The 26977-nt window shown below is 34.4% G+C and overlaps 1 protein-coding gene across 4 annotated transcripts in view; it reads left to right on the forward strand.

The window, feature by feature from the left end:
* galnt13 (polypeptide N-acetylgalactosaminyltransferase 13) overlaps positions 1-26493 on the forward strand; it is a 53170-nt gene extending 26677 nt beyond the window's left edge. For 2 of the 4 annotated variants that reach the window (XM_015358791.2, XM_069196426.1), the window contains exons 9-13: positions 3781-3920; positions 6899-6997; positions 11508-11642; positions 15751-15955; positions 23298-23383. In XM_015358791.2, coding sequence (XP_015214277.2) covers positions 3781-3920; positions 6899-6997; positions 11508-11642; positions 15751-15936 — 560 coding nt within the window. In that variant the 3' untranslated portion in view covers positions 15937-15955; positions 23298-23383. Of the gene's footprint in view, positions 1-3780; positions 3921-6898; positions 6998-11507; positions 11643-15750; positions 15956-23297 lie in introns of all 4 variants that reach the window. The other 2 variants (XM_015358792.2, XM_015358793.2) reach the window with 2 other exon arrangements.
* The last annotated feature ends 484 nt before the right edge of the window (positions 26494-26977 follow it).

Genomic DNA, 26977 nt, shown 5'->3' on the forward strand with positions numbered 1-26977 from the left:
ATTTTTTAAATGATTTGGTTTTCTTTAAGCAGCTCTAATTATCTTAGTTACATGCTGGTCTCACTGAGAATTTGGGTATCCTTGAGACAACATGGAAGCTTAGTACTGATTATTTTTGTTTGTTGTGTTCATGTTTTCAGTCTGTGCTTGGCAGCAAAATGTCATAAAATTCATCTGTAAGATTGGTGTCACTTGTGAAATCGCCATATTGCTACGAGTAATTTCTGTTATGAATCCACTGATAAGTCACAAGTGTAATCATACAGTCTTTCGGTGCCATGGTGTTAAAGCAAAAGAGCATAGTTGATAAGATTTTGTTCTCTTACAAAAGATGCTGACAGCAACTGTAATTGTGTGAAAGAATCCAACCCTTAAATGTACGCCAGGACCTTTGCAGCTAAGCTAGTCCAAACAAATCTTGAGAACAAGAAATAGGCCTACTAAGTTAAAAACAGCAAGCTTAAGATGAACATACATACTTAGAATAAATTAGAATAACTATAAGATTTAGTATTTTTTATTTCATATTACAGTGCAGAATATTATATGTATATTCAAACAAATGTACATACATATTTCCTAAGACCTTTATGGGAAGTCCCATTTCAAAGTGATTAGAATTAATTAAATTATAATAGAACAGAACTCGGAACAAATACAGAGAAAGAATTTAAGAGGTTATTTTGAAACTATTTCTTTGGAATTATTACACCATAATTTCCTGGCACAAGATGCACATTTTATGTTTAGTTAGTAAATACATAGGCCCATTATTTCACAATTTCATTTGACAGAACTTAGTCACATTTCTTTGATCAGATTGCTGTTTTTTTTTCCTTTTTCTCATGCTAAGTATTTGGTCAGTATCTGTTTCATTCTGAGAACTCAAAGTCAGATTTGTACTGTTGACAAAAGACTTAATTAATTGAGGCAAGTGAGCAATCTTTATTGAATTGCAAAAAAATGAAATTTCTACTGGCTGAATGCCATGTAAATTTAAAACAAATATCAATGACAGGAACATGAAATAAGAGAAAAGGGAAATAGTCAATTAAAGAAGATATTTTGCTGTTATTATGAGAATTTTTGCATTTGCTGTTTTCCTTGTGCTTTATGCATTAAAATGTGATTGTGTACCAGGGATAACACATGTGCATCACGCAGTGATCTTTAGCCTTTTCCCTCTCAAATCCCCACAGTTAACAAAATGCTCATCCCTCTTTGTGCATATGTTGAGAAATGATGACAAGTAGGCATACTGTATGTTGTTGACATGAAAATAAAAGCAGTGAAAGAGCTGGCAGGCGGTGGCATGGTGGCACAGTGATTAGTATTGCTGGCTCGCCGCGCTGGGGCTCTGGGTTCAGTTCTGGACCTGGAGAGCTATCTGTGGGGAATTTTGTATGCTCTCCCCGTGTTTGTGTAGGTTTCCTCCCTGTGCTCCAGTTTCCTCTCACAGGCCAAGAACCAACTGGTAGTTTAAGTGGTGATACGACCCCAATTGTCTAGGGGTTAAGGATAGTAACATTTAGGATAATTTTTTTGGAAGCAGGTGGGTTCTGGTGAGGGACTAGGAAGTGTGATAAAGGTAAGGAACTAGAGTGGTGCCATAGAAAAAAAAATAACAAACAAAATGGAGCTGGCTAGGACAGTGAGGAAAAGCTAACCTGACTACAAAAGAAAATCCGAAATGCACGGTCTTCGGCATCCTCAACACCCTAGCTAACCTCCACTGACTCCCCAAAACCATACAAGACAAACAGCACTCACCCGTACTAAACTAGTGTTACTAATAAAAAATCAACTAAGTGTGTAGAATGTACCCAACAACCTAAACTAACCTTATACACAAAAGTTCACACAAAAACACAAGTGAACTAGGAATACAAATAAGAGAAAACAAGAGTAATCAACAGGAACAGGGTACAAAAGAACACAAAGGTTGAACATGTTACATGTTAGGGCAAGGTAATGGCAAAACAAGGATAAACACAAACAAACAGAAGTACAAAGAAACGAAGAGAAACCAACAAAACCAAAGCTATAAGAAAATACACACACACAAAACAAAACAACAAACCAACAAAGCTGAAGCAAAAGCAAAACGAAGCGATAACCAAAGCGAAATGAAGCAAAGCAAAACCAAGCGGGACCGAAGTAAAAAGAAAGGCCTCTCCTTCCTGAAAACCTCCATGTTATATACTGAATAAGATGCACTCTGATTGGCTGAGAGGCTGATTGATGATGATGTCATACGGAACTGTGGTGTAATGGTGGGCCAATGGGGAAGGGAGAACAATCAACAGTCAGAAGTGTGGAACAACAAAACACAAAGACCACACTCCGGGACGTAACAAGTGGTTTCTGAGAAAATTTAAGTGGTTTCTTAGAAAGGCGTGTTCATGTTCGTCTCTGTAAGTGCCCTGCAATGGACTGGCTTCCCTGCCAGGGCGTATCCCGTCTTGATCCTGTTGCTTACAGGGATTGGTTCCGGCTCGTCTTGTAATGAGAGGAATTGATTAGAAAATGGATGAATGGAGCTGCCAAGAACTAACAGGAATGAAGAATTTATCATTTGAAAGAGACAAAACATTTCAGTTTTTGCTTCATGGCATTACAGCTTACGGTTCTTTGGAGTAATACTGTACATCGGGAAATGCATTCTTGTTTGCGGAGATGATTATATTGACTGTAACATGAAAGACTTTCACAATTATATTTAATGAGTTGCATCCATACCAGATTACCAGTGCTTGTCTGTTATCTGAAACCATTCCTCTTCTACAAGTAACCCCAGGGTATGACCTAGTGATATTTATTTAAGATTTTGTATTCAACATTTTCTGATGTATGAAGTAACGTTGCAGCACTATCAAGGAAATATGCAAATTGAGGTGACATTGTTAAACAAAAGAAGATAAACATGGGACCTTTTTGTTTCATACACAAATGCAAATGAAGTTAGTTATTTTTTCATAGCTGGGCAAATCAAGCAAACAATGGAGGTTTGCTCAAGGACGAGCTAATAAGATGATCAACAGGGTCCATCTGGTGGTTAATATGTGTAGTGCAGTTCAGGTATCTGCAGTTTTTTTTACTGTTGCATTAAAAACATCAGGTGCGCAGCAGCATCAATTCTGTTGAGTATTTTGTTGTCAGATGTAGTCCAATAAAATGTATTTATCCATTACATGTGGCCTACTGTGGGCTGCATGCCACACTCATTGAATTCTCTGTGATTTTCACTCTGGACTACACATGATACCTTAATAGGTTTTTGATGTTCAAATGGAAGTCAACATGATACATTATTCATACAGAGAGTCTTGCACCATAGACTGAATATTTCAGTGTTATGCTTGTTTTACATTATCTGGTGCCATGAATTATGCATCACAGGAGTCTTTTAATTTTCTAATATAAATAAATGTAAATAAAATATAAATCTATATTTACATAAAATACTTTATTGATCTGTCAATATATACTGTATTAAAATTGAATATTGTAACAATAAATGAAGTGCTGTGGATGCTTATGTTCTAACCAATGATATTTGTCCTGTTTCCTGTTATGCAGAACAGTATATAAAATTCCAAGTATGATGTTTTTCTGAGTTTGAATCCGTTTACAGAATTAGTTTTAATTTCTTCTTGTTTTAGGAAGCCTTCCACATGTGTATAACTCACAGAGTCATGTTTGTATGTCAAATATTTATATTCAGAGTTGTAAAACAAAGTTGATATAACATTTAAAATATTTGCAATGCTTTTTTCACAGGTGTAGTCAAGGTGGAATATGGAGATGTGTCCCCTCGCAAGGCATTAAGAGAAGCCCTGAAGTGTAAACCTTTTTCGTGGTATCTCGAAAACGTGTATCCAGACTCGCAGATCCCAAGAAGATACCACTCACTTGGTGAAGTATGATGTCTTTAAATAACTAGTGTTCATTGTGCTTGCAGTTTTCACCAATTCAGGGTATTGGATGCTTAATAAGAAAATAAGCATTACATGACAAAAACATATCAAATATAATGTTATAGCTGATGCTGTAGCTCATGGGTAAGCACTTGCATTTTTTAGAACTAACTTATATATTGACTGCATTAAATGGCAAATGCATATGTTGCAAGATTTAGAAAATTAACCAAGGAGCTTCTAGCGTAGTTAACTACAGTACAAGGCTAAATGCTAAGTTAAATACGGTCTGTAAAAATTCAGTTAAATGCACTAGATTGGTCTAGTAATTTAATAGTGAACAGACTTTTAGTTCATCGTGGAGGCTATTCAGTGCACAAATGAATAACCTCTGAGTAAAAGCCATGCTTCTTTCAAAGCCATATTCATTAATTTTTATATTATTCAATTATGAAAAGGATGATAATGGCATAATAAGATGGTGATAAAACATAGTGCTTTCCTGAGTTTAAAAAGTATATTACAATCTGATTTAAATGGTTCATTAATTTAAAAAGTAATTAAACACAAATCCATGAAACATGCAAGAATTTCTCACCCTGCCGGTGTTTCTGATTTACATACTAATTTGCACAGCTAAATATTGTTTCTCATTAAATGTGCACTATTATGAAACAGTTCAGTTGAAAAATTAGGAAAATTGGAAAGGTTGATATTGTTATAGAAAGTCAATTGATAGAAAACCATTCCTTGGACTGTGTCAGTCACCTTAATAATAATGAATAGTAGGTGAGCTGTAGGTTTTGGTGACTTTTAAGAGGGTGTTGCACCAAGATACTTTTATATTAGCTTTCTTTTAAATAGTGGTTAAACACTAAAAACAATAAAGTAATTTTTTTTCTAGGATCTTTTTGTGTCTTGTCTAATTTCATTTTTCTCCTGTCACTTGTACCTCTAATGTTTACTATAGAGCTATGATAAAAAAAAGTTCAGAATTGTGAACATTAACTAATTTACCTCTGCTAAAAGGGGAATGAAGCACATTTCCTAAATAATATTTTGTGAATGATAAATTTATATTTTTAATACTGTTCTTTTGTGAAATGGCAACATTATGGAATATACTGTATGCATGACCAGCCAGAATGTGCATTTAGGCTCTTACTGTCATGTCTTCAAATGGTACAGAGGTTGTCAATGTCAGAGGCATGCAGCAGAATACATTATATAGGAAAAGATGATAGATTATTGGAAGAAAGCAACAGAGCAAGATATTCAACATTGGCTACCAACATTTCATTCTGGTGCAGTATCTCCAGATCTGTAATGAATTGCATATACATTCACAAACCATAGAACATTTAAGACAGTGTAATGGATGTTTGAGTTATATTTAACAATGTATGTTCTTGGAAAAAAACAGGCTGATGTTTCCATTAGATCTTACAATCTGTTTTAAAATGAATTAAGTTTTTTTGTCGAAGAAAACTCTTTGTCTCAGAAAGTTTCTTTATTAATAATGTTTTTAAAGAGAATTTTGAGAAGAGATCTAATTTTACATTCACGTAATAAATATCATACCAGCTGAGCTTATGCATCTTTACCCCATCTTCACCAATGCAGCAGCCTCCCTAGTTTATTCCTCACCAGTGAGGGGGATTTGGCAGCCCTGACCTTATGGCCAGACTGTCATTTCCTCAGCAAGGCGAGTTAACACTGAATAATAAATATATGATTCCTATAAATTGTGATGTCTTTTCTCATTAATTTTAATTTGACAAAACTTCTAAAATGAATGAATAGCCTGGGACTTTCATCTGAGATACTGTTTCATCTCTCTTTTGCTTTATCATTGTTTTCCATTTTCAGTAGCCATCTTGACCCAGTGGTACAAGCTAGTGTCTGGAAGCATTTCACTTGCTCCAGAATATAGCCACCACTGTCATTATAAAGTTAGTCGGTCTTTTCAAGCATCTGCATTATGAAAACAGTGAAGCAATAAAGTTTGGTTCATGTACACAGAGAACTGCAGAGAACACATTCCCATGGATTGGGAACAACTGTGTACAACAGAGGGAGAGAACATTGCAGGTTTTTACTAGATTCTAAACTGTAATTGACAACATGCCTACTGGCATCTTCTGGTGCATGTTATCACTGTCAGTGGAATGTGTTTTCCATGGTCTCATTCATATAATGAACAATTATAAAACGGATAGTTCCGGTCCTGAAATCTGATTGGCTGACGCACCTTCGAAGCCGTGCTATATTCTTTGATATACGCACACCACGGATGGAATTTTGACTTTTTACTGTGTGATAAAGAAATAGTGCGCTGACCGATAAATAATGGCCAATCAAATAAATCGCATAGGCTTTTGAAGACTACTTAGCATAGATAAGAAAGCTTGGATTCTCAGGTATTTGATACATGTGTCTTCTTCTGCTGTCTTTGTTGTGCTTTAGAGGATCCGTGTGATTTTTTGTGCTCTCGATGAGCGATAGTGTTGTGTAGTTTAAATCATTTTCATTCATAGAATGAAAATGATCATGGCGGAGGGCCTAACAACGCCTGTTAAATGTGACTATATTCACTATATAACACGGCCTCTCGTGCCTTATTGCTTAAATATCAATGCCCCATAGTGTACTGTTTTAATTCGATATTTTTTTTAATATGCCAGTAAATTTTTATAAATGCCTGGTTATCTGAAAATACAGTATGTTGTTATTTTTAGGAACATAAAAAGGTTGCAAAGGAGAGGAGGTCATCTGGTTTATCTAGCCCGTTTGGTAGGGAGTGGTTAATTGATCCATGGATCTCATCCAGCAATTACTTGAAAGATACCAGGTTTATTTAGGTCATTTGTGAGGTAAATTGTTAACAACCTGTAAAAACAGAGATGTAGAGAGAAGATGAAAATCTGTGCAATCCCAATCTTTTAAATGAAGCAACCTTCATCACTTTGTCTTCTGTGTAGATCAGGAATGTTGAAACTAACCAGTGCTTGGACAACATGGGAAGAAAGGAAAATGAAAAAGTAGGCTTTTTTAACTGCCATGGAATGGGTGGAAATCAGGTAAGAATATAATTACCTTTAAAGTCTTATATGTTGCAATACGTACATATGTGTCCGACTTCCCAAGATTACAGCATTGGATTTCAGATTGCTGGTATGCTTCTAATCCCTGAGACATCATAACGTTGTTTTGTCAGCAGTGTAATAATGTACTGTAATTAATTTATATTCATAATTTATTTAGGATTTGTAACTACAGGAAGCACACCATTACATGTTGTTGTTCAGTATGACATAATCAAAAATTACATTATCTGAAATAAATGGCTAAATTTCTACTTTATGACTGGCACTCCCTCGATGACAAAAGGAGATTTAAAGGAGATATATAGAATCCTTCTATTGCTGGTCAGATAGTAAGCTTTTAAGATTAGGTGACAAAGACAAACACACATGGCATTTAAATTTAATGAAGTACTGAGTTCAAACCATGATACATATCAGTGTCTACTATGAGCAGTTACTCAATTTATTTTCTTTTCGCAAAAACCCAAATCTGGATTGGCGACAAATTGTAATTCATCCTGTCAGACACAAAAAAGATTCAACCCTTCAAACTGACCTTAAAAGCCCATTTGAAGTTTTATTGATATGAAATTTTTTCCATTTTTTAAAATGTAACATTCTCAAAGGTTTTTAACAACTGAAATATAAAATATGAAAAGAATCGTCACAGTATTATTTGTCGACTTAAAAGTACATGGCAATAAAAAATGTTTTTCTTTGTTGTATCGTTTCTTGCATGAATTAGTGTTTTGTATTCTTGTATCTTAAACATTAATCACCAGGAAGTCCTGTAATATTGGTTTCTTTTGCTGTGACCTTGCCAGATAAACCTTTTATTCTAGAAGAGAAATGAATCTGTTCCATATGAATCATCACCAGAACTAATCAGATATGAAATGAAGTGCAATTTAATATGTAGAGTATTTGTAATGACCCCTTTTCTCTTTGTAGTAGTGCGCCTCATGTCAAATTTAATCTATTTCTTTTTAATTGTTAAACGATTAAATTAAATTTGTTTTAATTTAATGTCAATTGTATTGTTTCCCTCTTAAAGTGTAGCTCTTCTATTCAGAACCTCTTTTAACATTTGATTTTGTTTCCATTGCTTATTTCCAATTGTCAAATGTACAGATTAAGGGGCAGCACTTGATTCAGGAACCACAGGATATGTCATCCAGTCAACACTAATCTATTATTATTTAATAATAATATACAGTAAATTAAAGAGACATAATGGCTACTGAAGACATACTGTAAATGAGATGTCTGAGACTATATGACACATAGTTTAGACAAGTGAATTTTGAGACAAGATTTGATATGAGCTGAGAGATCATTCCACAGCTTTGGAGCAGCACAACAGAAAGCACCGCCTTAGTGTTCAGAACCCAATTCGTGGAACTGACAGAATGTTAGAGCACATGTGTAGGTGTACAGGGAGTTAACAGTTCCCTAATGGAGCCAGGCGATAAACTGTTCAGGCCCTTAGAACATCAGTATTTTGAATTTTATTCCAAAATTCACAGGGTGTCAGTGCAAGAAAGCTAGAACAGGTAATAATGTGCTCATGCATTTTAGTTTTACCTAAGATCCCAGCAGCTGAGTTCTGAACATGCTGCAACAGGTTTCAGTAAGCACTGCAATATTGCAGCAAGCACTGCATTTCAATTATCAATCCTAGGAAGGATACAATCATGCTTTAGCTTTTGTGCACCAGATTGAAAGAGATGTGAAAGAGAGGTGAGAACAATGTTATGAAGATTAAACAATGACACCTTTTCAATGTGTGAATGTGGCCTTCAGATATTTAAGGGTGGGTCAAAGCTGACCCCATCATTCCTTGACCTCATTAATGGACTGATTCCAGGACCATCACTAGTCAATTGTAAGTTGTTGGTCAATTAAATAAGTAACTAAGTAAGTTGAGGGCTGGATATTTCTGCTTCAAATCATTTCTAAGTTACCTAATTGAATATATCACCTCCAATTCTTTAGATTTTAAATTTAGAAATCTAAAGATTTGGGATTTGGGCTCTCCAAGTGCCGAGTTGGGTGATATAAAGTAGATACTGAAAGGAATGGGATTTAAACAATGACAAAAAAGTCTCAGTAATGCTGTTCTTAGTTCTTAGTCAGCTCTGACATGTTTAAGTGCGTATGTGAATGCATATAACAATACTAATGTTAAAAAAAATGTTCAAAATTATATTGTGTCATAAATAAATGTCTACATGTGTAAAGAGTATTGTAATGGTCACCGTTTCCCTGAGAGATATTTGGCTGGGAAACAGACGAGGACTAGTGTGGCTATCTCTGGTACTGGAAGGCCCTGTTTTGGAAAGGAAGACAAGGGTAATTGGGGCTGGAACTGCTTCTTTCCCTGGTAAAAAATACAGTTCCTCTGTATTCTAAAATGCTCAACCTGTACTTCAGTTCTTAGTTCATTTAGATGTGGCTCCCATGTAAATAGTTAGCAATTGGTTGGTTGGTTCTCTGCACATTGGTGTGTTGGAGTCTAACATCACACTACAATATATTGGTCTAATTACAATTACAAAGATCATCATCACTTTCGTAAATCCATAATGTTTGTATTAGTGAATGTGAGGCAACACTCTTAGTTCTTGAATAAGTAAGCCTGTGTAGTAGCCTACAGAGTTAAATTTTATTTTAATATTAATGTTTTGTGTGACTTTTAATGGCCTAAGATGGCCTTTTATGATTTAATTGTAAATGACAGTGACAGTTTCTTCATATTATACAACATTGTTTGGTTTTGATTAAGTAAAGGTTAATATGAGGGCATAGCTGCAAAGAAAATCTAACATGCATCCAGAAAGAGCTTTCCAGTACTCTGTGACAGGTACTGTGAACCATGGAGGATGAAATGTCATGTAGCAAGAATACATGTCAGTACAGAGTTGTAAGGCTAACCCCTTTATGTAAATGTTTTTTTTTCTGCTTTTGTTATGCCTTTGGAATTTATGAAAATAAAATATTCCAAAAATGTGCTTTGTGGGAAACCTGCATAGTTTCTGTCCATGAAAATAAATAGTCACACAGAGCAAATATTGAAAGGATGAGAAGCATAATTTTCTTGATATAGAGTGACATTCTCATTTAATCCATAAATCTTGTTTATCAGACTCTTGATAAGACCCCTGTCTGTAGAGATCACATTCCTTTTTGTGAACAACACTGTCAGGTTTTTCTTTAACCAATCGTATGTGACTAAAATATAAATACAGTACTACCAAAACACAGAAAGAAAGCCAAATATTTGCATTCCCATTAACTTGAATAGCATTAAAATATTACTCTTCTATATATTAGTAGTATTTATGCATGTACATTAAAATTATAACCTTATGCATATTAAGTGGGTATGTTTCAGATCTCATAAGTTGTGGATTATGAGGGCTATGAGATCAGATCAGGGTTCAAGTGACTGCCCTGGTTCTGTTGTGCACTTGAGTGATGTACTTTATCACAATCACTCCAGTCCACACAGTTGTGTAAATAGGGCCAGATTTTCTGAGTAGAAGCCCTGCTTTGGATTGGTATCTTATCTGGGTGGTCACATGGTTTCTTGACCACTTACTGTACCTACATGGAAACCAGGATATGTTCTAATCCAAGGAGCCATCGTGGCTCAAATATTAACTTTACCTACAGTATATATTGGTTAGTATTGCATATGTACTGTACTTCTACTGCATATAAGATAAGAGAGATAATATAAGATCACTTTAAGACACACAGGCACACAGATGGGGAGAGAGAAGCTTGGGGTCAGAGCACAGGGTCAGCCATACGGCGCCCCTGGAGCAGTTGTGGTTAAGGCCCAATGGAGTAGGATTCCTCTGCCAGTCTCAGGATTTGAGCCTGCAAATTTCCAGCCACAGGCGCAGATCCTCAACCACAGTGCCACCAATCCACCCGGTGGTGTCTTAAACATTTTAGAAAAAATTGAAACTTAGAATATATTTATTTTATGAACATCAGCGATTTACTCAAAACCTCCACTAGAGTTCTCTACCATTACCACAGTATTGACTGTTACTAATACAGATGAGTTTGGGTGAGAAGAATTGAGTTTATTATTTCACAGTCTTTAACTGACATTGATTAAAAAATTCAAAAACATGAACAATTCAATGTGATCTATACATGATATTTCCCAGTCAAATTTAATTGACTCATTGTCAGGTGTTCTTTGTTCTTAATTTAATTTGTTTCTCACTATAAATCCCTAAGCTTAAAAAAAAAGCTATTAACTTCAACTCCTTTAGGACTAACATTTAAAATGTTGTTAAAAGTTCAATAGAAGACAATAGTGTTTCTGTGTACAGGAGAAAAACTGAGAAAAGTCCGAAAATTGCTGTGCAATGCGAATATCTAAGACCTTTACAGTGTATTTCAAATTTAATAATTATTCTTCAGCAGTAATACATTATAATCATTTTGAGTAATACTCTAAAAACAAGTGTTGATTCTGTTTCAGGTCTTTTCTTATACTTCTGACAAGGAGATCAGGACAGATGATCTGTGTCTGGACGTATCTAGGCTTAACGGCCCAGTTGTAATGCTGAAATGCCATCACATGAGAGGAAACCAGCTGTTTGAGTATGATGCTGAGGTAAGAATTCTTGTATTTTTTCTTGAGCTAAAGTGGTTGGTATCCAGGACATAAAAATAGTCAAATACTAAAAAACACAGTAATTATATACATTTAATTTGGTGTAATGTGTTCATACGTAAAATACAAAAATGTACAGTATAAATTCAGTAACTGATTTTGAACCACATTGAATCAAATGTTTGACTGATCGCCAACCTCACATTACACTCACGAATGTCTTGTTTTTTTTGTTAACGAGAAACGTTTTCTGCCTAGTCAAATCCTGCTGTTAAACAGGTTTGAAAACCTAAGACTGGCTTCTGAATAGACGTTTTGAAGTTTAGGACCCTGTGCAATAATGATTGTGCTTCTTACTACAATTTGAGCACACCTATAAAATTGCATGTACTGTAAGTAGTTAATCATTTTGCAGATCAATTATGTATTTATTTCTAAATATACTTTTAACAATTAAATGTGTATTATCCACTGATGAAAAGTAATTATGTCAGCATGTTTGATATTAGAAGAAGATTAGGCATATTAAAATTAAATCAGTTTATTAAACAACAAAGGAAGAATGTCCAAATTAATTAAATGTGAATTTAAATCATGTCGGCAACTAATTAAGATCTCTAAATAAGGTTACACTTTACCAAGCGGGATCATGTGCATAGCTGTGTTAACTTTTCAATCAGTATTTTCTCATTTCTAATCACTATGAGTTATCCTGTTGCCAGAGAAGTGGAAGTTTTTTAAAAAGCACAAAAGCAGAGCCATAACTACATTTCAATTCTGCAAAACTGTTCTAATGAATTGAAACTACAGAGTAAGTGTTCATATTCTCCTTGTATAACACATGACTGTGTGACTATTGTACAGCAGTGTATTTTGTACCTTTTAGCATTGATTGTAAGTTTAACAATTATTACTGCAGTAAAAGTGTAACTCTAATTGTAACTGATGGTAGCTGCAAAATTGGTGCAATTGTAATTTCAGCATCAGTGCTGGTCTGTTAGTAACATACTTTTTTATATTACCGATAAATGCCATTGATGCAATATTACTAATTCTGCTGTACAAAATAATTTCAAAGTAGGTGCATTTTAGGATTTCTAAATACAAAACTTTACTCTTATTTTAATAAGTAGTAAAGCATTATAGTACTAAATGCAGCTTAGTTTGGACAACAGTCAACTTTTACAAATTTTTGTTTTTGGTAGGGCATTACAATTTTCTATTCCCAATATAATTGAAATAAAAATATGTTTTGAAATATGATTTTGAATCTAAAAGGTCTAATCATAACCTTTAAAAAAAAGGAAAATTAATTTTACTTCAGCCACTAGATGGAGCTGAAGTGCAGTTACATATGTAATAAATCCTTTTAGATTTACTGTACTGTGCTATTAAAACATATTATGTGTTAAATATTTCATATTTTTACTTTTTAAAAATAATTTAAAAACATAACTGTGAGATTATTATTAAAATGTTCATACTTTTTAAAAAATAAACTGCCTCATAAAAGCTTCTTTGTGTATCAATCCAATTATTAAAACAATTATCTTTATTGGCAGTAAATCCTTGATGCAGTAGTATGTAGAGTTATACTCGGCAGAAGATGCATAAACAAATGATCATTTGACTTTGTGGCCAATTATTACACATAAATAGCATGGTTATTCTGTGCTCTAAAATAAAGACTCCCAACCAAGTTTTATAGGTGAGTTTAACCTTGTGAAATTGCTAAATCATCCAAAAAATGAAAAGTAGCAAGACAATTCTTTATTATTACTCTAGAACAGTGAAGCTGTTAAAAAAGGAGAACAAATTATTTGAACCTTTAACCTTCTTACCAGTGAGCTTGTTACATTTCTGCAGAATGTGTCTAATTAATCTTAGACCTCGATTTTCTTGACTTCACTGAAAGCAATAAACTGTTCCTTCAGAAAGTTAGCAATTTCTCATCCTTTTTAATGTATCATGGAATGCAAAATCCCAAATGATTATGCATGATTTCCAGATATTGTGCTGTACAGTAGATGATTCCAAACTTTTCAGCCCTGCATTTCTTACATTGATTTTCAAGGCTTCACTTTGAGTTATTGAGTCTTCCTTTCATTTTCTGCAGTCAGATTCCTTAACTATACCACTTTACTGGTGATTCTTTCTGGTCCCTTAAATTATTCAGAATTGCTACTTTTCCTGAGACCCTGCATGACTTGTTACTGGCTGAGCTGGCGTCACTGTGCCATCTGGGCAAGATCTCTAATCCCATCTGGAGTATAATTTTTGAACTAAATCTTTTTGTCTCGATCGTGTATAATGAAAGGAAGATGACACTAAAACAAAAGGGAGATGAGCGTTCAAATAAAAAGTGTGGAGATGCTCTTACTTTAAACAAAAAGCACTGTTCTATATGAATAGCTTAATTCTAAGTGTATAATCAATGATTAGATATTTAACTGGTTAACAAAAACATGTCCTTTTGAAACAAGATGCAGAAAGGGTTTCTTGATAGGGTACTGTATCAATCACACTGAAATATCACTTGAATATTCTAGATGCTTTGGAAACATTAAGCGAATTAAAAACTGTATTGATTTTTCTTTCTACCTCACATTCAGTATGTAGGAAAATGGGAATATGATTTTAAGGTAAGCTGCCTTTTGAATGGTTAAAAGGATGTACTTTATGCTTAAGCACAGTAGAGCTCTCCTGTGGCATAGACTCTGCCACTAGAGCACTCTCCCATTTACATTCAAGAAGTGTTTTGTAGATTTTAGAGCATTTCATGTTTTTGTGCTTTATTTATTTATATAGCACTTAATATTTTATGTTTAAATATTTCATGATTTAAAAGGGTTTGACACATCTTGCATAACTTAGTGTTTCTTGTCAGTCAAATTGTCTTTTTTCTTCTAACAAAGTCAAGTGTCCTTCAGTAAGATCTATACAGTATGTATTTGTTTTATTAATCTTAAAACTGGAGGACAAATTTGCTATAAATGCTTAGTGTACAAAGCCTTATCTTTGGTTAAAACGTTGTTTATCCGATCTGTTCATTTGGTGTTAGATTAGTAATGGTAGTACATTTCTAGTACAATATCATCGTAGACATCATGGTCCATGTTGTGGCATTATCTTGGAAGGTTACCTCTGTTTTTTATACTTATTTTTGTGTGAAATACTGTAAGTATAATTAAGTGATTGACAGCATAAGTCACCTCAACTGATTTGTGTTGATTGACTGGAAATGATTTTTTCTGGCAATATCATCTTGCTCATCAAATGCCTCTATATCTGTTTGATAAAAGAATACAGTAGATTTAGCACTTTCAGCATGGCCAAATAATTTTAAAACATTTTTTCTTAGGAAATATTTACAAAACTAAGGATATTGGTGGCATAAAATATTTGTGAATTATTGTTGAAACTTCTGAGAGAAACATGGCTTACTGTAAATATTTTAAGCATCATAATATATCATTTGGGGTGCCTATGTGTTAACTTGTACCATAAATCCTAACAGACCTCCCCCTTATCTTGTAGCTGTTGCCATATCTGCTAAGCTAATGTGCAATGCTCAGTGGGTCCTGGGGTATTCTAGCATTTTGTAAAATTAAATGTTTGCCAGTCATCAAGTATGTGGCTATTAACCTTACATATACTGTATATAGTATTAAATCTACACGAGACATCTGGCATCCATGTTTTTAATGCTACTCTTCTGAGCCTCTGAAAACAAGAAAGACACTCAGCAAGTACACACAGAATACTATTATGCTTCAAATGTTTATTGCAGGTTTTATTTTTTCTGACATAAACAATGCAAATTTAACAGTAATTAAAATCAACGCCTAATCTGATTTCCCCTGAGTTTATTATTCAATGAAGCTGAGGATCTGGCAACTATTGTCCTGTGGTCTGAGAATGAGTTGTTTGTTGTATTTTGTGCTGTGTGCTTTATTAGTACTTCCTGTGATTGCACTGTGTGTTTTCACTGGATCAATGGCTTTACAAACAAGAGAGCTACAGCAATAGTTGTGCGACTGTCTACGTTAGTCTCTTCATCAGGTTTACTTTTTGTTTTCTATTTCATTGCTTCATTTTTATCACACAGAAACACACTTTTCTTCACATCATCACCCAGTCATGTCTAACAATTAGCAAACTTGAGGATGGGAGTTACGGTCCTACTGTGGAGTATTGTGATAATAGTCCTTTGCAAACTTGGATTCTAAGGAACTACACAAGACTCGAAGTTTTTAGGAAGATCTTTTACAGTCCAACAGATTATTTTCTGTAACAGGTCTAAATACTTCCAGGTCAGTATTCTAGTCCTTGCCATTGTGTATTGTGATAATTTAGAAAATTAGTATGCAGGTTCTTAAAACCTCTTTAAACCTGCAGTACTACAGTATGTGTTGTTTTGTTGTTTTTACACATTTGAAGTGATGCATATTTTTTATGTGTTCCTCATGTTCCATCCACTTCCTGGAGTTCTTGCTGTAAGGAGATTACTGTTTTATATGTCTCCATGCAGTATACACCCCCTTCCAATGATGTCCCACAAATGATGTACAAAGTCAGTATTGTAAATGTTAAAGTCAGTGTGTTTTTAAAGTCAGTATTTGTAATCAAAACTTGAATTCTCAAACAAAAACAGAGTAATATGTCTGCACAGACAAACCACAAAAGCTATATAAAAAATGAAAATGCTGATTGGGTAAGTATTCACCTTGTTAAGTCAGTATTTGGTAGAAGTGTGGTGATCAGTTAGCAAGATCAGAATAATTTATCAACATTTAAAATTAGTAAAAAAAAACAAAAATTAAATCCCTTTAAAACAAAGGGACACACTACTGCTACAACAAAACTAGATGATAGTATGTGAGTGGTTCTAGCCTCATCTTTTCCACTGCTTAAAGATAAAAATCCACTTGACATTAATTTTTCTGTATTAATATTTTATTACTTTTTTAATGATTTCAGTATCTCTTTTACTGCTTTTGTCAGACATAGACTGAGCCTGAAATTAGATCTATTGTTTGATTTTTATATATCACCTCATGTACTCAGTATCAAAAGAAACATATTACTTTATTTCTGCATCTATGTTCTTAGAAAAACAAATGCAATTGATTTTGGATATTGATTGTTTTCAGTGTCATTTTAATTAATTGATCATTCATGACAGATACACTCAAGTGAGTTGATGGGGTGCAGGTAATAAGGCGATTTAATCTGTTGAATGTCGAGTCTGATAAAACTCAAGAAAGAAAAACAGAGAAAAGAACCAATATACCCCACTTATCAAGATAACAGTGTCTTGGTCCCTTCAGTATGTTTAGGCTGGACTAAGTCAGCACACTTTTGCTGGAATGTTCACTGCAAGCAATTTCTAAAATGATAAGTTGGTGCTCCCAAACACATTTTATTGATTACAGGCCATGATCTGGGAGACAACGCGTCACAATACTTCACCAACAGATCATCGTGTTCTATCTTAGGGGTTGTTTTCATTCTATCATTTTCACAGCTTCAGAAATGCCAGACTGTAATGTGAATAGTACAACAAATAGCAACATTTGATTTTTAACAGCAATGCTAAATAAATCTAAAGCTGCACCACCTCAGTTTAGAAGCAATTTTATCTATATTTCTAATGAAATTTTTCCTCTGCTATTTGAGTATGTCTAGTCAAGATGAATAAGTCATAAATTAATATTGGACATAACCATCTCTTGCAGCAGTTATTATATTGACTGATTATTTACCCAATTACAATTTGAATCTGATATCCTTGGACTCATATTCCATTCTCTGATGAGATCCACTCAGGGCCTGCAAGGCTTTGAAGGTGACTTTGAAGAGCATTGACCTAGTGGTCAGTGATGTCCCTGAGACGCTTGATCCTGTATGATTTATAGATTGATTCAAAGAAAAGCATATTCACCCTTTTGAACCTGTTTAATCAGCCAATGTGCCATTTAGCCAAATTCATTTAAACTTGTAAGGATCTGAAAGCACGAAGGATGTCAATAACGACAGGCAGCTCGCAACAGAATGTGTAGAGGGATTGTTTCAGTCATTCACTAAGGAATTTGGAAACAATTCTGAAGATGTGTCATTAAAACAGTCCTTGTACAAGACATAACTTTCAGTCATCCACTCCATGATCATCCTAATCATGTGATCCTAGCTTCTTGGGAATGTCACAGTAATTGCAGACTATCTCTCTACATGTTAAAAAGATTTACAACTTGCCAATTTAGGAAATTGTAGACAAACTGTAGTAGGAGTTGTTTCTACTTAGATTTTGACATTCAATGGCGCAACTACTGTAGGCATTAGACTTAAGATTGTTGACCTAATTTCACAATGTACTCATCTCTAAGAAATAGGTTTTACAATATAAACATCTAACAGAGGATGACTTCACCTTAAAGCTGTAAGCAACCTCAGCTGACTACGGAGCATGTGTTGGACATTAAGTTCAAGTGAGTGATTTGTCATCTTGGAAATGTTCGCAGTCATTGACACCCATTCCAACCAATTTATCAACATGCCATGGTGTATATATTTAATTTCTACTGTGCTAAAAATCTCTGCAGGTCTTCCTGAAGGGCTTGCTGGTTAACACTGCTTAGCTTGCAGCAGCTGCAGGGTGTTCAGTTCAGTGCCAACTGGGTGCTGTTCGTGTGCAGTTCACGTTCTCCTCATCTTTGCATTGAAACTCCCGTTTCCTAAGGATATGCCAATTAGGATGGACTGCCAACTCCATCAAAACCAAGAACAGGAAGCACTTCCTTACCTAAAGCAATGTGGGAATATGGAACGAGTTACTAAGTTGCTTTCAAGAAAAAGCTAGATGATTTCCTTAGATAAGTTAGCCACGCATTTTCAAATTACTGTGGCTAGACTGGCTGAATGGCCTCCTCTTATTTGTAACCTTGTTATATTCTTATGGTTGTCCTTAACTGGGTTGACTTCCTCACCTTTTTAAATGACTCAGAAACTGTACTTCCTTTACCCTGTGCTGGGATGAGATCGCACAGATTCCCTTTTAAATGTACTAGATCTGTTTACCCTCATGGATTAATTCACGTGTCCCAAAGGTTGGTTGCTTTATTGTTAGGGACAACGCATTTTTTCAGCAGAGTGGGTTTGTTTATGGTACTTACAACTTGTTACATTGACAGTAATTATAATTGTAAGTGTAAGAGGTAGGGCATTGACAGGCTTGGAGTATTATTCCTTCCATCTGTTACAGCAGGTGAAACACAGGGAAACGCTACCAGCTGTTCCTTTCACCCCTATAGAGCCTCATCCGAGACCTGGTGAGACTCTCAATTACTGGGGTGGTAGGTTAATTAAGAACCCTTTTTGAGGTTTGCGTTCCTGTTGTGCATCACTGAGACACTTCGTGATTAAAAGACAATAATGATGGCATAACAATCACAATGTAGCTTCTTCGTGTTAAATCATTTTTCATTGGCTATACATCTTTCTGTATGAGAAAGACATTTCTGGATTGGCTTTTGCACAACTTGCATTGAGCTGTTTCTATTTTAAGGAAAGCAGTGGGTATTCACCATAAATATAAAGTCAGCAAAAAGAGCAAATTCTTTAGACATTCAGTATCTTTTTTAAATTGTTCTTTTCATGCATTGCAACACAGTAAATGTGGTAAATCAGCTGTACTGAAAGCAGACTTACAAGTCATATTCATTATGTTGTAGGACTGCTGTACACATTTATAGAGACTACCTTATGAGACTTTTAAAGTAGATAGCACGCTTTTAATGAGAGTTTTTATTTCCAGTGAACAGTGATAAAATAGTAATGTAAGAGGGAACTGTTCTATGTGTTTTTAATATTTCCATTAAATATAGATTCACCCTGTTCATTTCTTCAAAAAGGTGAAATACAGAATCACCACAGTGTCAAAAGTACTCTATAATGGTACTGTATCAAAGGTTTTATTGAATAGGTTAATCAGTACACTATATGAATCAGATATTCTTATATTAATAAATTTGAAATGTGTATTAATCTATTAATAGTAATTAGAAAACAGTACATTAGAAGACATTATGTTCAGCAATGCATAAAAATGAAACAAGTATTGGAACTAAAAGCATTTGTTTAATTTTAAAGTCATTCTCTATATTAATGGTTTAACATTTATTATGTGTTATTTTGTATTTGTTGTTTACTCTAAAGCTTACATTTTTTAGGGTACATGCTTTAGGTTACAAAAGTTAACCTCTGGGATTTGTTTGCTTTGCCGATTTTCTCTAACCTGCAAACTACAGTAGGACAGCTGGTTTATCTATAGACTAACTAGAGCATTCAATATCTACAGTATGTGATAATGAACAAACTTTTTTAGATAAGAGCTTCCAGATTTGTGTATGTATGTTGTTTTCTTTGCACTTTGCCTAGGTTAAGAAGAGGCATGCTATTTTCATAAGGAATATGTTTATGGGTGTGAGGCTCACACCCAAAGAAGGCTTCACAGCCAAAACGTTGTGATTTTTCTCTTCTCTTTTCAGCATGGAATAAACCTATTTCTTATTCCTTTACAGACAATGCATGCTGACACAGCTACCCAACTGAACTATTTTCATAATATTTAGATTCATTAGAACTATACTATTCAAGGACACAAAAACGTTTTAATATTTTTATACAGTAAAATGTAAACAGCTATCTACTTAAAACTCTGATATGCTTTATTTTTAATCATTTTTGGTGAAAATTGTGCTTTACAAATAGTGTAAAAAAGTTCAATCTAATAAGATGCGCCTAGAACATTTACTAAATGAGTCGTTCCTTGGATACAAGTAAAATGTTTGATCAAGGTTTAATTAAGGATTTTGCACAGTAAGATATCAATCAGAGTAAAGGAGTCTATCCATTGAGTTCAGTTTATCTTTTAACCCAGTTAAGTATTTTTGCTTTGAAATCTGAGGAGATTATATAAGCAGTTGCCTGAGGACATTCAGTAAACTGAAATAATTGTATTTTAGCTCTAATTTTTATTGACCGTTCTGTGTCTTCTTTATTTTACTTATGAAACTAAAACAAATTTTGTACATTTTGCATCAGCACATCATGGTTAATTTTAAAGCCCCCCATTTTCACTCAGTTTGATTTTATAATTGCTATAAATGGATGAAACAATAAACCTTATTGTCAGAGCAGAGATTTTATTTTGTTTTGAAGCATACAGTGTTCTCTTAAATAGGCAGACTGCAGAGTCCATCGTTTGAAACCAGCAGAGAGGAACAAGAGCTGCCTATGGTATTTCAGATGACACTGCAGAATTGCAGTTTAAAGTACAGATTTTTTTTCCTTAATATAAAATACATTCTTGAGATATGTGACTTCAAAAAAAAATGACAGCAGTTTTTTTCCAATTCTGTTTTTGCTGATGCTGCTTTACTAAGAAATGCAATGTAAAACTTAAAAATTAGTTTTGATATATTTAATTATTTTATTGAATTAAGTTACTCATACTTGCATTTTAGGTGAGATTTGCTCCCTTAGTGTTCTATTGCGCTTTGTGACTGAATCATAGTCTGTAGACTCTGGAGGGGGGTTAATTATGTTTTAAGGGATTCCTGATTATTAATAGCTTTAGTTACCTTTACAAGTGCCAGAAATCAATAAATATAGTAAAATCTGTAATTACAAGTTAGTAGCTACAATTAATTCCTTTCATTTGCATTCAGTTGTGGGATTTTGTTTAGCTTCTACCACTTTTTACTGATACATGTAGCCGCAGAAAGCCAGGGATTAGATTAATGGAGCAGTATGTCAAAAGTGAGGAATGGAAAAGATAAGACAAGCAGAGATGATATTCAGGATGAGCTGGAGTGGACACTGTATTGGTTAGGCAGCAGTGTACCAGGGCCTGGAGCAGAAGATGTGTAGAATAGTTGGTAGGGAGTGGATTCTTCAAATGGTGCTCATGATCAAGTGGCAGGACAATGCCAGAGAAACACTGTCCTGAAAATAGGAGGGGGGAGAGGTCAAGGTCAATACTGAAAACTTCCAAAAAGAGAGGAAGGAAAGAAGGTGGAGAGACTGGATAAGAGAGAGGCCTATGGAAAGGGAAGAAGAAGGAGAAAAATGAGGAGTGGCATTTAAGATGAAGACCATTTATCCAAGTGTAGATGGCTATGGGTCAAGCAGAGATAATGGGGGAAACATAAGATTCAGAGGAGGTGAAAGAGCGGGCATTTCAAGCATCATCAACATGATTACAATATGGTAAACCTGGCAGAGAGATGAGAGGACCTAGAGAGTGGGTGTAGAGAGAGACCAGCCATAGTTCCAGGAAAGAGCCTTGGGGGATACCGTGGGCAGAACGTGAGCCTAGATCTTGAACTTTTCTGTGTGTTATAAGTAGGCTAATTCATGATTAGAATACCATTTATGTGAAGCAGAAACCTGAAATGGATCAAGCTAAACAAATCAGATCCACAGATATAAGTACTATTCTGTTTCTTGAGTACTTGAATATATATCTTTAAAATACTGTATATTTGTTTTGCAACTACACATATCTGCAGGTGTTCCACTACTGCTGTTATCAAGTGAATCTTGAAAATATAAATGCACATGCAGAGGTTAACTAAAAATCAAATGTTTTCATGCTTCTATTACATATACTGTATACTGTTGTGTATGTACTGTAATGCACTAAAATCTGATTATATGAATTAAAGTTAAGTTAAAAAACACATTTTGTGCAGGGTTTGTTTTGTGTTGAGTGAAATCTCACAGTTTAAAGCAGTTTAAACAGTTTAAGGGGGTATATTTCAGAATGTCAGTAACCCTTTCCTTGAGCCAGCCCTGGTTAAGTCTTAATTTAATACTTAGTATTATTGTACTTTGTGTTGAAACAGGAGACTAAACTAAAGCAAAGATGCAATGCTTTAGGTCTGAAGGGCCACATTGTCTAGGTCTCTATAAATCATCAACTAAAGACCTTTGAAAATTGTTAAATTGATGTAGTCAAGATAATTATGTCAAGTAGTTTATTATGGGCTGAAATGAAAAATAAAAGCCCTAAAGCTGGGCCACAACTATAGATGTGTTTCTACCACTAGGTGGGGGTAAACTGCCAATAAGAAACAATGATATTGTAATTAAAATATTCTAAATTGTGTTATAAAGAATTATACCATTCTCTGCAAATTGACTTTTAACCTGTGTAAAACTATTGTGATGTAGAACTATGCTTGTATTCAGGCTCATCAGTGGAATTATAGCTTCAAGTTGACACCAATAAATGAAGTCTGATTTTGTGCTTTGAGCTCTGAACCTTGTTTCACTCAAGCTGTCAAACAAGCTGTGATGCCAAATCATTTAGTGTCCTTTGGTACATTCCAGTAAAGGTAAAACTTAAATCAATCAATCTTCCTTGGAGGAAAAAAAAAAAGACTCATTTTTTAATGTTTTTTTTTTTAATTGTGTTCATTCATACAGTTTGATAGGCCCTGAAATCCACTCATAAAAAGAAAAGGGGTAGCAGCTCTGGCTTTCAGCATGCAAATATTAGGTCTTCATTTAGAAAAAGTAAAAGGATCACATTCCATTTTTAGGGATTCTCCCAAAATGAACTTAAAGTCTGTATTTTTTTAAATTTCTCAGAAGATGACACTCCGGCATGTGAACAGCAACCAGTGTCTCGACATGCCATCGGAGGAGGACAAAATGGTTCCCACCTTGAAGGACTGCAATGGCAGCCGATCCCAACAGTGGCTGCTGAGGAACATGACCCTGAGTGCTTGAGGCCAATGAGCACTCGACACAGACTGGCAGTATACCCAGGGTTCTCACCATTTCATATCTAGGTTCTTTTAATGTGGATGAAGCAATGTCACTAACACTGCCTGGCTCCTTTAGTACTGTATGTGCAGAATCTGGTGGACTTGTGGACCATGGCTTTTCTTAGTCACAGCCTTGACACTGGAAGCGTACTCAACATGAAGCACTGTAAGATGCCGCAAGAGACACTGAATGCAATTAGCCATGAACATTTTGTGGTGCAAACAGACCAGAGAAGGGTTTAGCCATTCAGGTTCATTACAAAACTGTTAAATTATATCAAGGGACATTAAAGATCATTCAAGATGTTTCTGTCATACTCCTGAAATTGGACTTGGCAGAGTAAAGAAATGTATCCTTCATAAGTAGTAAACATTGAAAACAGTCACCGATATCTGTGTACAGATGCCATGTTATTGGATAGACTTAATCAAATTAACACTCAGGGGATTTAGGGTATGTTTTGAGACTGTGCCCTATAAAAGTTCTTGGTAATGCCAAATTCACTAGGAGTATTAATTCCAATAAAGCGGCCAGACAGAGTACATTAACCTTTTTATCAAACACAGTTGGAGATAAATGGCATAATTTGGCAGCTGTAATGAAACTGCATATACTGTTCACTTTTTTTTTTGCCATTTTTTCTGGACTTGAGTCCAACAGTTTGTGAATGCCTGTCAGATCTTTGAAAAAAAATGAGGTAAATGCTTTTACAGATTGTGCAAGAGGGGAGATTCTGGGAACTTCTCTGTATTTTCAAGACTTGTCACTGTATATATCAAGAGGTATAATGAGGATTTTTTTTCATAGCATAAAAGAAGAGAAAACGAAGATGATGGTGATTAGTGCTACTGTATTTCAACCTTTGTGTTCACAATGACTGTGACTTGTGTTTTGCTCTTTTCAGTTAGCTAAGCTAATTGGTTAAAGTGAGCATGAGCAATTACAGATCAGTTTTAACTTAATTCTTATGAGAGATGAAAACCAGGCGCTACAGGATCTGCATTGTATATACTATAATAATAAAACATTTTATTAATATGTAATATTTTAAAGGATTAATAAATGCATAAAACAAAATGGGGAAAAAGAAAGACTAGTAGTGCCTAGTAGATGCGGTGTCAATGGGAGTTTATTTTTGGTACAAACTTTTAATTATACTCTAATAGCAAAATATATCAATGCATTAGAACATGTGTAATAGTCATTGCATTTTTATCATTTTTTTACATGGACCAAATTATTAGTAAAAAAATATCAATTGTAAAACAATTGTTTAGGACTCCAAAGCCTTTTTCCCAGTTAGAAAGGGTTAATCATGTGAGGAGTCATGTCTCGCCTAGAATTTGTGTTGTTGTCAAATATACTTTCTTAACTGTTTGTATAATATTTGTGTTTTGGGTATTTCATTTTCTTTTTGGTTATTTTCATATTCTTTTCATATAATGTGCTCTGAATAATTGACAAAAGCTAAAGAAGGCAAAAGCAGAGTGGGAGGGTACTAAGAAACAGAAGACCTAGTGGAAGATTAGTTCAGATGTTAGTGGTCCATTCTTTGGAAATGTATTTACTGGTGTCTCTTTCTATCGTACTGCAATGTGGCTGAGAAAAATTAAAATGGAGTAGGAAAAAGGTTATGGATTATTTAATTTCAGAACTGCTCATCTCATTGTTTGTTTGAACTAACATCATACTGTGTGTTCCAGTGCTCAGTTGCATGGTTTTTTTTCTGTAAAATAGAGTTGTTAAAGTTGTTGCTTTAAATCATATGGAATTGTGTAGAACATCAGCTTGAGAATGCGCAACCCTTCCCTTTTACAGCAAGCCAAAAAAGGAGCTTCTTTGTGTTTTTGGAAGCTTGAAAGGAAACAGTCAGCCTGACAGCACAAGTCAAAAGATGATGTTCTCGAAGGGGAACAGCCACTGGATGTTGCAGAGTCAGACTGAACAGTAAATACAATTTTGTCTTGAAATAAAAAAGAAACAAATTAAAAATGATTTGAAATTTTTCAGGTGATACATAATCCAGAGAAAGTTTACATAGCCTGTTCCAATAAGCAACCTCAAAAACCTGTACTATCAAGGCTAAACTCTTTTTCTTCGGTCTACGATTAAATACGGAGGACTGTAAATTTACCACTCTCGGCAAGGTTCAACAACAGTAGTTTTGTATCACTGTTTAAATGCATTTATATGAACTCGCTCTAGGTTTTAGTAGTTCTGTACATATCTTGTTCAAACCAATGAAATGTTAACCATTCACATTTATAGAAATATTTTAGCTTACATTTTTTTGAAGAATTGCAGTCTAATATTCTCACACAAAACACTTTACATTGTAAATAATTGTCTATGATCAGATAATGTATGTATACTGTATACAAAACAAAATATTTTTTTAAGAAATATTAATGGGATAAAGCCCTATTTAAAATGCAGGTAAGAAAGTTAACTCACTTGTAAGTATGCTCTGCAATTATTTTACATGTTATTATTCACCAATAGTGGAGGAAATGCCATGTTATGTTTAAAAATATTTAGTATGTATAAATAATTGACCTATAGTTTTTCTCAAGTTTCATCCAAAATCAGCAGAAAATTTGCAACCCAGAAAAAAAAAATGTAATCTCCAAGATATTTGTAAGTAGGTCTCTGATAGAAAACGTTTTCTTTTTACAAAGCAACTTGTGTAAAATTGTTGCTGTGCTGAAGTTTTATTCACTCTAATCTTGAATACTCAAAACTTGCCATTGAAAACTTTTCAGTGATTTTATTTTATATTCTCAGTTCTCTGTACATATCAGGTATACACCATTAAGATGGCTAGTACTGTAAAGTTGGGCTTTTCTAAAGGTCCTCTGATGCTGCTATTTTCAGTGCATGGTTCAGAGTTAAAAAGATGTTTCTGTTCAAAGGATTCTAAAAAAAACTGTTGTACCAGTCTTCAAGTGATGTCAATTGCCATTGCTGTATAATTAAAAATTTGTACATTTTTGACTTATTAAACTTTACAACTTTATGTTTGAGTTCATTATTCTTTACTCGTGAGAAAATATTCTGGGTCTAGTTTCTAGCTATAGGTCTACATATTAAGTAGACCTTGGAGTTCTAAACAAAGACATACTGTAGATTTTCATATATACTCTATGAGTGAATAATGGCTTTGTGGTTTTTAAAATTCTTTATACAAGGAGAGTGTTCATATGTTATTTTGGTTACAGTGATCTTTATCTCATGATGTTTGACTTTGTCAATCTCAGCACAGTTCCTGTTATACATTCAATAATGTGAGTGCTCCTAAATAAGGGCATTACCCAGAGTGAACTTGTTGAAAGTGTTTAAGAAGAGAACAAATCACTGGAAAAAAAAAAAACAATTTTCATAACTTTATGAAGCAACAAATAACATGACAGGTAATTTTAAAGTGCCAGATGGGAGATGTCATACCACTGACAAATGAATCAAATACTGTATGTATAGGACCATGAACCCATAGTATCAAA

Source organism: Lepisosteus oculatus, chromosome 12, assembly GCF_040954835.1.
Source record: "Lepisosteus oculatus isolate fLepOcu1 chromosome 12, fLepOcu1.hap2, whole genome shotgun sequence".
In the NCBI taxonomy this organism is placed as follows: Eukaryota; Metazoa; Chordata; class Actinopteri; order Semionotiformes; family Lepisosteidae; genus Lepisosteus; species Lepisosteus oculatus.